The sequence below is a fragment of the Centroberyx affinis genome, unplaced genomic scaffold, assembly GCF_046629955.1.
Source record: "Centroberyx affinis isolate AG114_WGS23_722 - 3 ecotype Tasmania unplaced genomic scaffold, CSIRO-AGI_Caff_v1 ptg002802l_1, whole genome shotgun sequence".
Classification (NCBI taxonomy): domain Eukaryota; kingdom Metazoa; phylum Chordata; class Actinopteri; order Beryciformes; family Berycidae; genus Centroberyx; species Centroberyx affinis.
In genome coordinates this window covers 57,248-72,289 of record NW_027280948.1, presented here as the reverse complement: position 1 = coordinate 72,289, position 15,042 = coordinate 57,248, and the positions used below count along the sequence as shown (strand labels likewise).

The 15,042-nt window shown below is 42.7% G+C and overlaps 1 protein-coding gene across 5 annotated transcripts in view; it reads left to right on the top strand.

The window, feature by feature from the left end:
• The first annotated feature begins 1,700 nt into the window (after nucleotides 1-1,700).
• map7d1a (MAP7 domain containing 1a) overlaps nucleotides 1,701-15,042 on the top strand; it is a 43,762-nt gene continuing 30,420 nt past the window's right edge. For all 5 annotated transcript variants that reach the window (XM_071535961.1, XM_071535958.1, XM_071535960.1 and 2 more), the window contains exon 1: nucleotides 1,701-2,059. In XM_071535961.1, the coding sequence (XP_071392062.1) occupies nucleotides 1,993-2,059 (67 nt within the window). In that variant the 5' untranslated portion in view covers nucleotides 1,701-1,992. The remainder of the gene's footprint in view (nucleotides 2,060-15,042) is intronic.

Genomic DNA, 15,042 nt, shown 5'->3' with positions numbered 1-15,042 from the left:
GGGATGTCTTTAATTGGGATCTTTGACAACAGAAAATATCAGTGAAATCTGGAGAAAATTAAAAGAAAAAAATGTGTGATTAAAGATTCAAGTACAATCCCTGAGCCATACTATATGGTCAGCACAGTACAATCTTTTGATTTGAATTTTGCAACAACCAATCAACCAACCACACACACACACACACACACACTCACTCTCACTCACACATTACCACATGGGCCTACCCAACCCCCATCTCCTTCAGCACCCCCTTTCCAGTTGCAGTGACAGGTGGCTCTTGGGGGTTTGCGCTAACACGACTCAACAGCTGCACAAAGGAGCCCCACTGGGGTCTTTTTAGGGTGAAGGGATGTTCCCTCTCAAGCGTGCCGCTCAGCCCCCGGCCCAGCCCCCACCTGGCAGATGCTCTGTGAGATCCACAGGTGGTAGATGGTGTGGACTGGAGAGGACACTGTGGAGAAGTTAAAATGTTACATAACTTCTGTTTTCTTGAGAGAAACAAATTTTTATTTTGAATTGAAAAGGTTGTGTTTCTACTTAAGAGTGACTTGTTTAACACAACGTGGCAGATACACATCAATCAAACATCCATCAAATCAAACAAAAGAGCAGTTAGGCTGACAGGAAAGCCTGGTGTTCTGTGTACACTGTAATTACGTAATTATGTACAACTTAGGCAGCAAATTGTTAACATTGTGTGTTACGGTTTAGTTGTAGCCAGTGAGAAGAATGTCTCAGCTTAATCTGAAAAAGTGCTGACATAGACCATGAGGTACAACCATATTATTATCTTTTGTTAATGTTGCACCTTCTCCTCTCAATACAATGCATGCACTTTCATTCCCTGGATTACCATAATTCCTAGAAGATGGAGAACTGCCCACTTCAGTCTTCTTTTTAAAATTGTGATGAAGATCCTCATTAAAGTGAGCATGCCTCCCTCTCCCAGGGTCAAAACTCAAAAGATTTAGGGGTTAGGTTTTCTGGCTCCCCTATTGCTATGGTCAGGTCAGGCCTCCTGAGATGGACATACTTACACAGATACTGGACGGAAATACTGAATAATAAATGCTTACTGCTTGTATTCTATTTTTCCATAAAATTGATGCATAGGCTACTAATGTATTTTGCCTGCTGTGGATGATTACAGCGATTTGAAATGATCTGTTTATCATAATATCATAATAGGCTACTGCTACTACTAATAATAATGATAATAATCTTTACTTATATTGCACTTTTCAAAACAGAAGTTACAGTACAAAATGCTTCACAAACAGACAATAAAAAGAATATAACAGAAAATAAGGCATGCAGGTCAAATGCATGTTTCCTAAGGACAGATTTGGAACAAGCAACTTTATATTGAATGTGACCTGTGAACTGCCTGAGCATTGTATTTTTGAAGGCAGGTGAACCACTAAAAACGCGGGGGGCAACATTGTGGCACATCATGTAATCTATTTTTCTGTGTCTTCCTTGTCATACGATTGTAATAGCGCTACAGTCAAATGTGACAAGTTGCTGTATCTATTTGCTACAACACTTACCACAAGATAATATGTGACAACAGATATCATAGCCACAATAACAGCCGCACCCCCCTGCTGGTAAATGGTACAGTCCGATCCGGAGGCCAGCGAGGGACCATCCGCGCGACGAGCAGAGCATCAGCTGTTGTATGTCGGAGTGAGAAACTTCCCTCACTCCTCCCCCACTTTCTTATTCCCAAATTCCCCCGGACACCATATCTAACTTCTTCCAGGAGTAGCCGCAGGCACCGGTACCGGGTTCTGCCAACAGGTACACGGTGTTTGTTTTTTTTCAATTTCGGCCGATTTGAAACCTCTGGCCGCTCACAGAGGGTTTCCAGCTCGACTGGTTTTGGGAATTGGGTACAACTGGAGTGACTCAACCAAGTTTCCCCCCCGTTCTGCCTGAGGAATGAGAGGACTGTCGGAGAGGAAGAGCCGAAAACCGCATGTTTGAATGAACAAAATGGAAAGCAAGGATATTGACGCCGATCTGGAGGGAAATACTCTGCCAGGAGCAACATGTAAGTCTTTATTGATTGGAGTCCGCGTCTACTTTAGAGCTATTTACACGAACCTGTCTTGTTGGCGTTAAGTGCTTTAACGTTACGTCTTTTGCCACATTGTAGCAAAACGTTCTTAAAGCATTGTCTCGAGAGTGTTAACTTTACAGTCCATACAGATGATTGAGAAATAATGTCGCAATTAGGCTAAATAAGTAGGCAGGATAGACCGAAATAAATATCCGACGCATGTGTCTAGAGATTTATGAATAAATCATTAGGAGGTGCGAATAGAGGCAGTCCACGAATCATAAGGCCAACGCTACCTAACAAGATGCTGTACACAGGCTTAACATCTCAGCACCCATCAGGCCAAATTTTAATCTGTATGACAACAAAAGAGGGCTTACTTATTTGCAGAGCTTTTGATGATGAAAAACAAAACATTCAGGATAATGATCAACTGACTGCTGATGAGTGCCTCTTAAAGATTGTTTACCCTCCTTTATTCACCCTCAGAGAAATATAAATTCACTCCGACACCAGGATAATAATAACACAAATTGCGCTAGATGAGGTAATCTGACTGGTCCCATCCCCCTCCTTATGTTTAGCCCACGACTAACTAACGTGATGCAGTCAGTCACCGGGCGGTCTGACATCCCGTCTCCTCTTTGCTGCTGCTCTGCCAAACGATGAACGATGTTTTCCTAATAGAGGGAATAGTTGTTTTATGCACAGGTGCCGTCACGCTTATTTTGAACTGGTGCAGAGGTGCGCCAATGATTCCATGTAATCAGGAAACCCTTTAAACGAGAAGCTCAACCTGGAGCCAAAGTTGAGGGCGCGGAGTCAATCTCACCATCAGGCCAGATCGACTTATTTACTGTGGAGGCGGTAAAGCTTCATATGTGCAATTTCAAGCCATGCGATCACAGGACCATGCAGTTCAAGGGCAATGTCAAGCTCGTTCATTCAACCATGCCATATGGCTGAATACAGAGATGTTATGCATCTCCTTTTGAGACCAAGTGAAATGTCTGTGGTGCACATCTGCAAATGGAAAGATGTGTTCTTGCGAGACATCACGTGACCTTGCTATTATAAGGTTCTATCTGACCTTTTTGTCAAAACTGAGTTAGTCACTAACCTATTCTATGAGTGCCTGTTGACATATGTGTGGTGTTATTTTTTGAAAATAATGATTTTTGAGTCTGTAATTTCTAAAACAAAATGACCCATCTCCATTTAACTCAATGGATGCTGAAAACTTTGAAGCTCAATATCTCAGAACGTTCCTGAAGGCAGATAGAACCTTATAATTCTAAGCTCATTTGACGGTCCATGCCAAAGCATTGTGTATTGACGTACCGCTTGGTTCTGTAAATAGAAGGGGACACACATTGTGAGCTCCTCCTGGGGACAACAGAAAACTTCCTTCCTGCTGACAGGGGGCTTGAGGGCGGGAGGCCGGCTTGTTTTGGCTCCGCATCAAGGAGGAGGAGAGCAGAGCTCCACCCTGGCCGTGGGAATCTTGACCAGTGGACTAGAGCCATTTTTCTGGACATTATACATAGTCATAAGCCCAGGAGCGACTGTCATCATATAGGTTTGTGACTCAAGATAGAAGTACTGACGTCAGGCATCTTGTTTCCCATGAAGAATGTCAACCAGAGCATTAAGCCTCCCACCCTTACCGAAAATGATCAGAAGCTGTTTCTGCAGCTGGATGTGATAACTCGGAGTCACCAGAGCCACAGCTTTAACAAAGAAGTTAAAGATCAGTCTTGCATAACTTTAGCATGGAGGGCAACATTTTTGTCAAGCTTGATGTTACTCTGTAATTACATGCATGTTTTTCCACATCTGAACAGCTGTGTCTGATGAGGATTAAAGCCACAATGTTTCCATTGAGGGGAATTATGCCTCTCGATACATTAACTGGACACGATGCTCTGTTAGGAAAGGGAGGAAAGACTGTCCATCATGATAAGACCTGTGTTTCCTGCCTTATCAGCTTACTAGAGTTAAGTGTGATAGTCGCCTACATGAAGCATCCTAGAGCAAGACATTTAAACCCCACCTCCTCCAGGTGTGCTGCTCCTGGCTGATCCTGCACTCTGATCTTTCAGGTGGAATGTATACACATATTTGTGCATGAGAGGAATATGCAAAGAAACACATTTCCAGTTACAGTGTGTCTAATATGGTGATTGTGTGTCCTAAATTTCTAAAATCCAATTCCCAGGATATTTGGATATTGTTTCATTTCAAAACACTTGGAAACACCTTGCCAATTCTCTCCAACAATCTCCTTCTTTTGTTGAAACAGGAGTAAAAACAGTTCACTGGATCTGTCCTGGTTGTGAACCAGAGGCCCTTGGAGTGGAGTAGTAGAGAGTCTGGCCAGAAATCTGCTCTGAAGAACATCTTCTAATCCTTCTTTTCTTTAGATTCGTATTCAGGCATTCTCCTGTCTGAGCTCATTCCATGCCCTTGGAGCCGGCACTGTTCGGTCTTCCTCTTTAATCTTCTCTCTGTCCACCTGAAAATCTAAGCCTGGCTGACTGAGATTAATAAAAGCCCCTTTTTCCTCTAAGATTTGCCATTTCTGACACACTCCCAGCCATCTCAGAGGAGTGTAACTGCTCATCTCTCGAAAATAGTTACTGTGTACATTTGACAGACATGGATTGCTTGCTTAGAAATGGAGCTCATGCCACCAGCCTCTGAAGACCTTGTCTGGGTATCTAGCAGGAACAGGATGAATAGAAGCTAAAGTGACAGGTGAAAGCAAGGCTCAGAGCATTTAAATATGGGTGTGTGGTTATGATGCCTTGTTTTTAAATCTCATTTGCATAGCTCTATGTTCAGTTTAATTAACCTCTTCATTAGAATAGCACATTAATAGCATAACAATCCCTTAGCTATTGAGTGCTGTTCTCTAGCTGATGCAACAGAATGAACAACAGACCAAGACTTTAGCTCATGCCAAATGCTCTTAGTCTAAATTGAGAAATGCACTAATCAATATCAAATGTGATGTGACTAGAAGTCAAATCAGCAAAATGCATTGTGAGGTTTGCTAGGTGAACTTATCTCACTTTAAGCCCTAGGTCATGGTTCACCATTCCTCATGCGGTTATCAAGCCATTATGCAAACTTTGTTTTAACCAACCGAGGCAAGCTGCTTCACCACGGCATAGCCTGCAGAAGCACAGCCATATTGAGGATAAAGAGCCTTAGCAGACTGGCAGGGAGACAAATCATAGTGTAGTCCTCATCTATTGTGTAACACGGTGAGACTCCACCAACCCTGGCTGTCAGGCATGCAGTGAGCGGGATCAGTCAGCTACACATCTTCAGCCGCAGGAGTTCTTACGTAATCGGGGGGGAAAATGTGCTCCTGCGTCCCATTTTTGGAGCGAAAGCTGCATTAGTGTCATTGTAAATTAGCAGCAGGCATGAACCCAGGGCCCTCCTAGATTCACTGTCTAAAAGAAGCATGGGTGCCTGATCACAGAGGGAAAACATTGTTTTTGTTGATAAATTGTGAACGATGTAGTGGTGATGTATCTCTGTCATAATGAGATGTTTTCAGGCTCTGCAGGAGATGTAAATATGAGAGGTTGGCCACCATCTCATCATAATTAAAATAGGGCTAACTTGAAGCATCAATGCAAAGTATCAGCCTCATTCTCCATTACTGTTATAAAAATACCATAGAACATTTGTGAATATGAACATAGAAATTTACTTCCATGGTTGTATTCTCTCTATATGTATCTTACTGTATAGATTAAACAGTCAGCCTAGTTTCAAGATCAAAGCTGCCCTAGAAATGCGCTCTTCCTGTATGTTGAGCTTGCAAATGAGAAAATTAAACCTTCAAGCGATCAAGTCATTTGTACAGTGAAATTAAAAATCTGAGTTTCTGGGGCGCCCCGGTGGCTCATCGAGTAGAGTGCGTACCATATAAGGCTCAGTCCTTCCCGCAGCGACCCAGGTTCGAATCTGGCCCCTGTCATTTGCTGCATGTCCTCCCCTCTCTCTCTCTCCCCCATACCTTCCTGTCTATCTCTCACACTGTTTCTATGTAATAAAGGATAAAAATGCCTAAAAAAATAAATCTGAATTTCTCTTCTCTCTGCTGGAGGGAGGGAAAAATGACAAGAAATTGCCTTATTCATTACATAATCTTATTTGTCATTTTACCCCACTGTTTTTAATCTCATTTATATATTACTGGGTATTGTACAGAAAGAGGACCAACTGATGGGTAGGTTCTATCCTGCGTAATCCATTTAATTTGGTGTATATGGTTGCAACTGCAGATTACTTTGTCAATCAAATGCCTTTTTCTTTGCATATAATCCTGTTTATCTTTTTGGAAGAATTGACAAACTGCTTGTGTGGCCAAAAGGATTATAGGCAAATCCTAAATCCTCCAAAATATTATAATCATAAGAATAAGGAGAAAGCTCAACTATACTTTGCCATCCTTTTTTACAAGATCGCACTTTTCTGTTGGTATGTAGTTTCATTCATTATTCCTCTCAGTGTAATGCTCTCCCCATATACTAAACTTGTTAGTTCAGGCAGTGTGGGTGTTGTGAGGGAATGGGGGCTTCCCAGCTCCCACATGTTCAGATATGTTCAAAGCCCACATTCAACAGATTGTATAGTGGGACTGGGGCATTGAATGAAGTTTGGATAGAAAAAGACAAAGTGGGAAAGATCTGAGTCACACACGGAACTGACAGAAGTCGTGCCAGCACTGTGGTGTTGGAGTCTAGTCTTATATAGCAATATGCAGGTATGCTGTTGGAGCAGCTAATGTTCTCCCTGTGCTAACAATGAGTGGGAGGTATTTTCTCTCTCTATTGTTGTACAGACCCTTTATGCATTATCGATATATTTGCAAGCTTTTGTATGTGTGTGTGTGGGGGTGCAGGTGTGTGTATGTGTCGATGGGCAAGAATAAAGAATCAAGCATTATTTTAGGCCTCCTTTGAGTTCTATCTTCCTACCAGTGTAAGATAGGGAGATATAAGAAAGCCAAACAAGAGATGGGATTGAGCAAAGACAGAAGTAGAGATGTGGAGAGGAAGATGAGATGAGATCCAAAGAGGGAGGAAAGGCTGATTGAGAGTTTAACTCCCCACATAGAGCCAGCATCACGTCAGCGCCGGTCCACTCTGCAGCACCCAGATGGTATAAATCACAGCGCCCAGACACTGACCTCTCATAGGGGAATGGAGGTAACGCTCTATCCCAACACTCTGGAAAGACAAATAAGGTGGAAAACCTGCCCATTAACCAGCACTCAAACTGTGCAAACTTTCAGCTTCTGCAGTATTTTCCCAGGATATGGATACTGAAAGGGGCGGTCAGTGCGTGAATGTGGGAACAGTTCATTCATGTTGGACCAAACACTTGAAAAGTTTTGGGGGAAAAAAGCCTCAACAAATACAATGTTTAGTCTGAAAACATATTTGAACTTGCCCACCTTTGAACCACCTTACCTAAACAGGATCAGCAGTCTGACCTTCACCATACCTAAACCCACTAGCTGGTTCAAATTTCACAGTCATGTTGTTTGTGTCTGTTTGTGTGGTCTCCCCTTATAAATAATTGGTCTACTTGTCTAAAGTCTTGGATAATTGCTTAAATCAAATGTTTTTTGAGATTCTATGAAGCAAGACATTGATAAAAGCTCTTAATCTTTTCACGCCCATTGTACTGATGAGCGTAGTAATTCACTTACTTTCCACAGCCCCATTACTTGTGTTATTAGTCATACTTTTAAAAGTGTGTGGGAGATAGGCTAGAGTTCTGGTAGATAAGTCTCTGAAAGGGACTTATGTCGTCGCATTTTGAATATAGCTTTGGGTTTTGGAGAATGTACTTTTGAAGAATGGCTTTTTTGACATGTAGCTTAGCTTCACCTCTTCAGTTCCTTTGGTCTTTTCCTAATAACATCAGCCTTTGATATATGATACAGTTGATCATTCAGAGAGAGCTATGATTTCGCAAGGACCACCTGTAGTTATTTTGAGCTGAAAGGACTATGAATTAAAGCTTGTAGCAGAGCTAAAAATTTGTCTTCTTAGTATAGGTGTATTAAGAAATGTGCATTATGGCATACGGTAATATGATTTGGTACAAAACAACTTAATTAGGCCACTCCCCAAATAGGTCAAATTGTTTTAGGGCACTATTACCATAGCTAAGAATAGGCAAATCACATCAAATCACATGCATCAGTGCACATGCATCTTGGTTCAAGTCCTTGGACCAAGGCTGGTGGAGCCTCCACCTGGGTGCTGCACAGCTGCTTAAATGCAACCTGGTAGTGAGAGAGTGACTGAATGCCAAAGCCACATGCTGCTTCACAACTGACCCCTCACTTTAAAAACACAAGAGGCCCCAAAACATACACATCCGCTATTTGGAAAGCATCCCCTTCTCCCAGCCCCCGTCCCTCTTTCAGTCTCCCTTTTGACTTCCGAATCCTTCAGAGGCCCATTCTGCAGTGGTGTGCCCTAATTTTATTATCGAGCAGCTGTGCCGCCCTTCTCACTGGGACACCAGAGCAAGGACAAGGGGAGGGAATCCTTGCTCTGGGCTCTGTAGCTGCTTCCTACCACTTCCACCAAGTCTGAAAATAAACCCAGACAGGCTGCTCTCTGGTCCTGTGAAAGCCCCGGTCACCAGACCGATCTGCTAATATTAGACCAGACCCTGTTCAGCTAAAGGGCATGGTTCTTATAAGCACACCTTGATCTTCATGCACTCTCCTTGCCAGGAGGACCATGCCTCAACCAGTGGCATCATTTGACTGTGTCCATATTTGGTAATTCTCTTGGTTGAGGATCACAACTAGTCTTGTGCCTGCTTTCTAGGAAATGTCTTTATTCATAAACTTGGTAAACTGGGCCAAACACTGCCACTGCAGTAGATACTCAAGTCAGTGCAGTTTCACTTCCCATGTTGTTGTTGATGGAAGTTGTTTAACCTGGTCACTGAGGGAGCAGGATTGATCATTTGTGTTGTTGTACAGTTAACTGTGTGCCAGTGTAACCTATAATTGTATCTCTTGCCAGCAGAGGATTTCTGGGTTTTTGGGTGGGAGAGTCAAAATCCAGAGACTAAGACTAATGAGGACTGTTGGACTTAATTGTATGTTGAACGTTCAAAAGATTACTGCTCAGGTCTGATTTTTGCTCAGAGTAATGGTTAAGAAAATGACCATGTTGGAACAAAATGACAAACATCAACTCTGTGCGCCTCGTCATACAAAGACACACACAGTCTCAGCTACTGCAAAATGTCAACAACGCCATGCTGAGGTAAAATGTCACCAATTGAGTTCGCTGTATCTATTGATTGTCGGTCTCAGTGATGCTTCAGGAGCGGAGGATGATTCCTCCTCCAGATGTGTTTCCGCTGAAACAGAGTGCACCACGTAGTTTATTGTTGTTTTTTTCTGCTGGTTCCAACAAAGAGTGAGTTGAGTTTGAAATTCTATCCTATGAAACAAGGGGAAATTTGACTGACTCACACAGACAGGATATTCATAGAGGGGGCTTTCAGATATCTGAGATGTTCAAAGTGGTTTTAATGACCAACCAGTCAGACACAGCTGTGTGATTGGCATCTGACCAGCCAGAGGTCATTACTGAAGCCCATTGTATGAATCTAACCTAATATCAGTACTGCAGTGTAAGCCCCCGGTTAGTCATAGATACATCACACACATTTCCTACTCCCTGAACCCACTGGTTTGGGATCAAGCTAGTTAATAGAATCCATTAGAGTGATACATCTTGCCCCAAATTGCTCTTGAAGGTTCTATTAAGTATTGTTCTTCCAATGAAGGGTCTTCTGACATAATGTTATTATTTTAGATGGGGTGGGGGGTCACAGAAAAGTGAATTATGAAAGATCAGCCTCTCCCAAACCATTATAAATGACTCCCATTCCTTTCCAACTAACACTGGTCCCACACTGTGACAGGGGACCATGCAGCCCCTTCATTGAGACCAGTGAGGATTAGATCACACCGTCGCTCCCCAACCCCCCTAAAGGGATGTGGAGCAGGTTGCCAGGGGCGACGGGTCGGCATGCCGATAGAGCACTCCCACTTATGAATGGCAGCCTGTTCGGCCCAGATATCTCTCCTGCTCCGCTGATGTCACTGAGAGTGTCTTGAGTGTGGCGACCCCCGTCACTCAGGGTGTCTTATGGTTGCTGCTATGTGTGTGTTTTTGTGTGTGTTTGTGTATGTGAGAGCATGTTGGTGGACGCAGGGTACTCAGGGTAGATAAGAGATAAGCAGAGCGTTTCATCACCATGGTGGCTTTGAAACGTACGACAGTGCCGGAGAGAGCAGCAGCCTAAATGCCTGGCATTGTCCCCGGCCTGGGCCAGGTGACAGGATGAAAGCTGTGGCAGCCACTAACAGAGACATTACTATTCACTGGCCAATTGATATGCCATGTAGGAATGCTATCTTTTGAAGTGTCTTCAGCCCCCGTTGTCGGTATGCAAAACCGCTATTCTCTTCATCAGGCAGACAACATCATTATCTTTGGCCAGTTACTTTTTGTGTTATTCAGGTTTTTTTTTTCCCTCAGTTGTAACACAGTTACAACTGGGGGAACAAGCTATTACATTATCTGCAGTTAAAAAGTAACCAACTATGTTCTCCTGGTGGTATTTAAGTGCAGTTTGTACGCATGATTTAATGATGATGTTTCTCTCGCTTCCCAATAAAAATCATATTGCTCAGTTGCGAGGACATGCAAAAACTGTTAATAAAAACTTTGGGACCCTGGAGTTCTAAGTAAACACACACACACACACACACATACAGGGCCTGGCGTGGAGTCAGTGGTTGTTGTTTACACTGCGCTTCCAGTGTGTCTCGGCCCCATCGGCCTCTTACATCACCCCATCCGGGGCGAGAGGGTGAAGGGGCGACGGGTTAGGGGGGTAACCGATGAGGTAGTTCATTAGTTCCCTGGCCCATCCCAAATGAGATGCAGATCCATTCTCTTTGTGTTTCCCAAGTTCCTCTTTTCTTTTTTGGGTTGCCGCCCTTTTCCCTTTCCAGTCTTTTGATTTCACGGCTTGCACTCAATGCTATTTCCTAGCCTCTTGTTTGCCTCATTTCCATTTTTACAAGAGAATGTACTGCATTTCCACCCCGTTTACCAAGTGCTCAGTTTTTGCCAAGTTAGTTTGAGTAATTTTTTAAAGTGATTTTGCAATCATTCAATCATTCATCTTGCATTTTAAGCCTTTACTTATTCCTGGTACTTTTCTAACTTTGCCGGCACGCCTCTTTTTTATTTTATCTCATTTGGCAGGAGAGGGAATGGGTTGTGCTTGAGAGTGCAGTTCTTGGCTTCATAAATATTCCATGCCTTGGCCTATATTTTCATTCCTCTTAGTGTCTTGGCAAAGCCTTGGCAGTGCTGTGGATGTTGCAGTGGAAATGAGTGACCAGCTGTGAGTTGTATCCAGTCTGACTGGTCACTATCATGTGACCAAGATCATTTTTTAAAGCCTTCCATTACTCTTATGCATTCGCTTTGCACTGTGCATGTCTGTGTCTTTTTGTGTCGGGTAGTTTCACATTCCTATTGCTTTTTACAGCTGTTCTCCAGAGTATCGTTATTGAGCAAGCACCGTCATAAAAATGTTTTGTCATACTTTTCTGATTCTGTCATACAGTGTGTGTTGTGTTGTGGAGGAAACAGCCTTTTCTTGCTTGGTTTCTCAATGCCCTTATGAGGTTAAAGAACAGGTAGAAAACAGAGGTGTGGTCCGATGTCTAGAGCCCCTACTTAGCAGAGCTGCCAGTCAGATCCTTTGGGGCTTGGGCCTGTTTCTCTACATGAGCTGTATTGAGATATTAAAGAGCTTGCATTCTAACGTGGGCACATGCTGTTTCAAGGACATATCGTCTTCCGCTTCACAAACTGCATTTTTAAATATTTTATTATGGGATGCTTACGGCTCGCTTGGGCTCAAGACTTCACACTCTGACTGTTGTTACTAAAATCAATTAAACATGTGAGGAGCTCTTGTTTTTGTGAGTTTTTATATCCGTGTAATACTGGGACAGCACATCATGAAGAAGCAGGATTTCCAGGGTGGATATGAGCTGCTCTAACAAACTAATATGCTGTGAAATTGGATTTCTGCTAAATCACATTTTCTGTGGCGGTATTACCAGTTGTCCCAGTTTCAACTTGACTCTTTGCTCACATTGTCATGAGCACAACTGCAATGGATTAAATTCCTTTTAAACTGTGCTTTGGAAGAAGAGAACAGATTGAATTTTGAATGAGCTCTGCTGCTCTGAGCCTATGCTACATTTTCTGACCCAGCATTTTAAGCTAGAACAGACCTCTGAAGTTGCACACATATTTTTGACCAACATGACATGCAGTCCTCTCCTCCTGACAGGGAAATGGCACTGAGTTTGTGCTAATTACCTGCTGATTCTCAACCTGCCATTCTGTTGCCACACTGTGCTCGTGCATGCGTGCATACATTCACTTCTGCAGGGGTTCCTTCACTATGATATTTCTGCTGACTTTTGGAGATACCTAATTTCTTTGTAGCTTTTAAATGGGTTCAGTTGAGTGCCTCAGGCTTTGTTTGACACCTGCAGCTAGAGAGGCCCCATAGGGAGACATGATGGGGCCAATTGGGTTGTGGAGTGCGGAGCAGCCTGACGGTGTGATGATCAACGTGGTGAACAGGCACAGCATGCCACAGATTCCTCACCCTCCTCTGACCCACTTTCTAGGGTCTCATCGCTGCCCCCATACCCATTTGATACTCAAGAGGAGAACAAAGCAATGAAATTATGCATGTCCCTCTTCAAAAAGGATTGACAATTGATTTAAGTGAAGAAACACAGCACATTTTTAGATGCCTTAATAAGTGGCTAAGTTATTACCACCAAATGTGACATTTCGGCTTCAGGTGTATATCAGATAGTTGCAAGCTGGTGCTATTAATAATATTAATAATAAGTGATATTTAGGGCTGGGTATCGCTACTCGATACCTTTTAAGGTATCGACCGAAATAACCCAGTACCAAGTAGTATCAAAACTTCTCCAGTCAAACGATACCTGCATTTGATACTTTTTGTACACAGATCTAGAAAAAATGACTATTTGTATGGTTTTGCTCGCAACCAATCACCACAAGCGTTCTTCGATTTAATGCGACGTGTGCTTGGCCCACTGCCGCAGCAGCTACAGCCCATACAGTCTGTGGTGGTGAAGTCGAACGCGGTGTATGTGACGGAGTTGGCAGTTCAGCGTGCCAAGATGCCACCAAAACGTTAAAAAAAAGGTATCGAATGAAGTACTATATTGGTATCGGTATCACTTTATTGGTACTGGTATCGTAATTTTTTAAACGATACCCAGCCCTAGTGATATTTCATTGATCCCTGTAGGGACATTTTCCTGTTGCTTTTGGATTATTGAGTCTTCTATAGCACTCTTAAAAATGGCTAGTGGTGCATCCCAAAACCCGAAATGAATCTAAGAGTCCATGTTATCAAGCATGGCAAATGCTGATCAAATGTTTGTCTAGTGCATCTTTCTTCCTCGCTTCCCAACAATAGGCTGTGCCAAAGTGATTTTCCATGTTCAGGGAGGATGGAGACTTGAGTATCTCAGTGGAAGTTGGTGTGGATTGATTTATGCATATGAATAATGTAAATGATGAGTGCCATGTCTCCAGCATGTGGTCTAATGGCTTTTGACTGTAGTTGTCCCCTGAGTGTAATGCCTCTGGGAAGCTGTAGTGTGAATATAGTGAAAGAAGCAGTGGCTCAAGTGATGCAAGCAACCTTTACCGAGCCCTCTGTTATAGATTGTTTTGGATGATGTGACAAAATAATGGTGAAATTTGTATTTGTGAAATTTGTGATTTCACACCATTAGAGAATAGAGCTTAACAATTCATGAAAAAAAAATGAAATTGCAATATGAATTTATGCAATTTCCAAATCACAGAGGCTGCAATTAATTGCTTAAGAGAGCGGCAAGTTTTTTTTTTTAGAGCTCCAGGTAATCTTTGGTCCATGAAGGTACAGTATTGGTGAAAACCTTTCATCATACTCAAACTCAGTAAATCCTCTATCTATTTTCTTTAACAAAATCACCTTTCTTTATACAATTTTAAAGTTCTAAAGCAATTTATGACAAGAAAAACTTGTGATGACATGAATCACAGTTTAAATCGCAAATGCAGCCCCAGATAATTCGATTAGCTTTATTTGAGTCACATCTTTGCCTGTGACAGCTGAAGCCGCTGAGGCCGGTCAGAACGCAGAGTTCACTGATTTGCTGAACAGACTTTGAAATTGCATTTAGAACATCTGTGCAAATATTACATTAGCATCCTACTTTTTAAAGCACCGCATGAGTGTGTCGCAATCTTGTTTGCAGTAAGGGGTCACCGCGTAGAGATTAGTATTCCTGTTACTCTTGTGCCCATCACTATGCCAGTAACAGGCCAGACCAGGTGAAAGTCCCTGAATTAGCTGGTTTGCAGGCCAAGTTCTATATGGAAATGTTTTGTATCTTAAAGATGGCTTTGCAATAGAACTGTGGTTCGATTTTGTTTGCGATATTTATTTATTCTGTGGCTTTTTCCATTAACTCAACTATCATTCACTGTGTTTTTCCTGTTGTCTGATTGCCAGTCGCAGCATTGCATCAATCACAGCCCTTGTTTCAGTCTCTTGCTAAGCAGCAACACTCCTCTCCCTGTCCCCATCCCTAGTCCTGTTCCTCTCCTCTCCTTTCCCCTCTATTTCTCCCTCTCCCTTTCTCCCATCCCATTTTCCTCTCGGGAGTTTCAGGTTTCATCAGTATTCAGTGACGGTGCCACCTGCATACCAGGGGATCCTGCATTCTCACTCTCTCTATCAGTGACAATATAGATCATACTGATTGTGTGAGC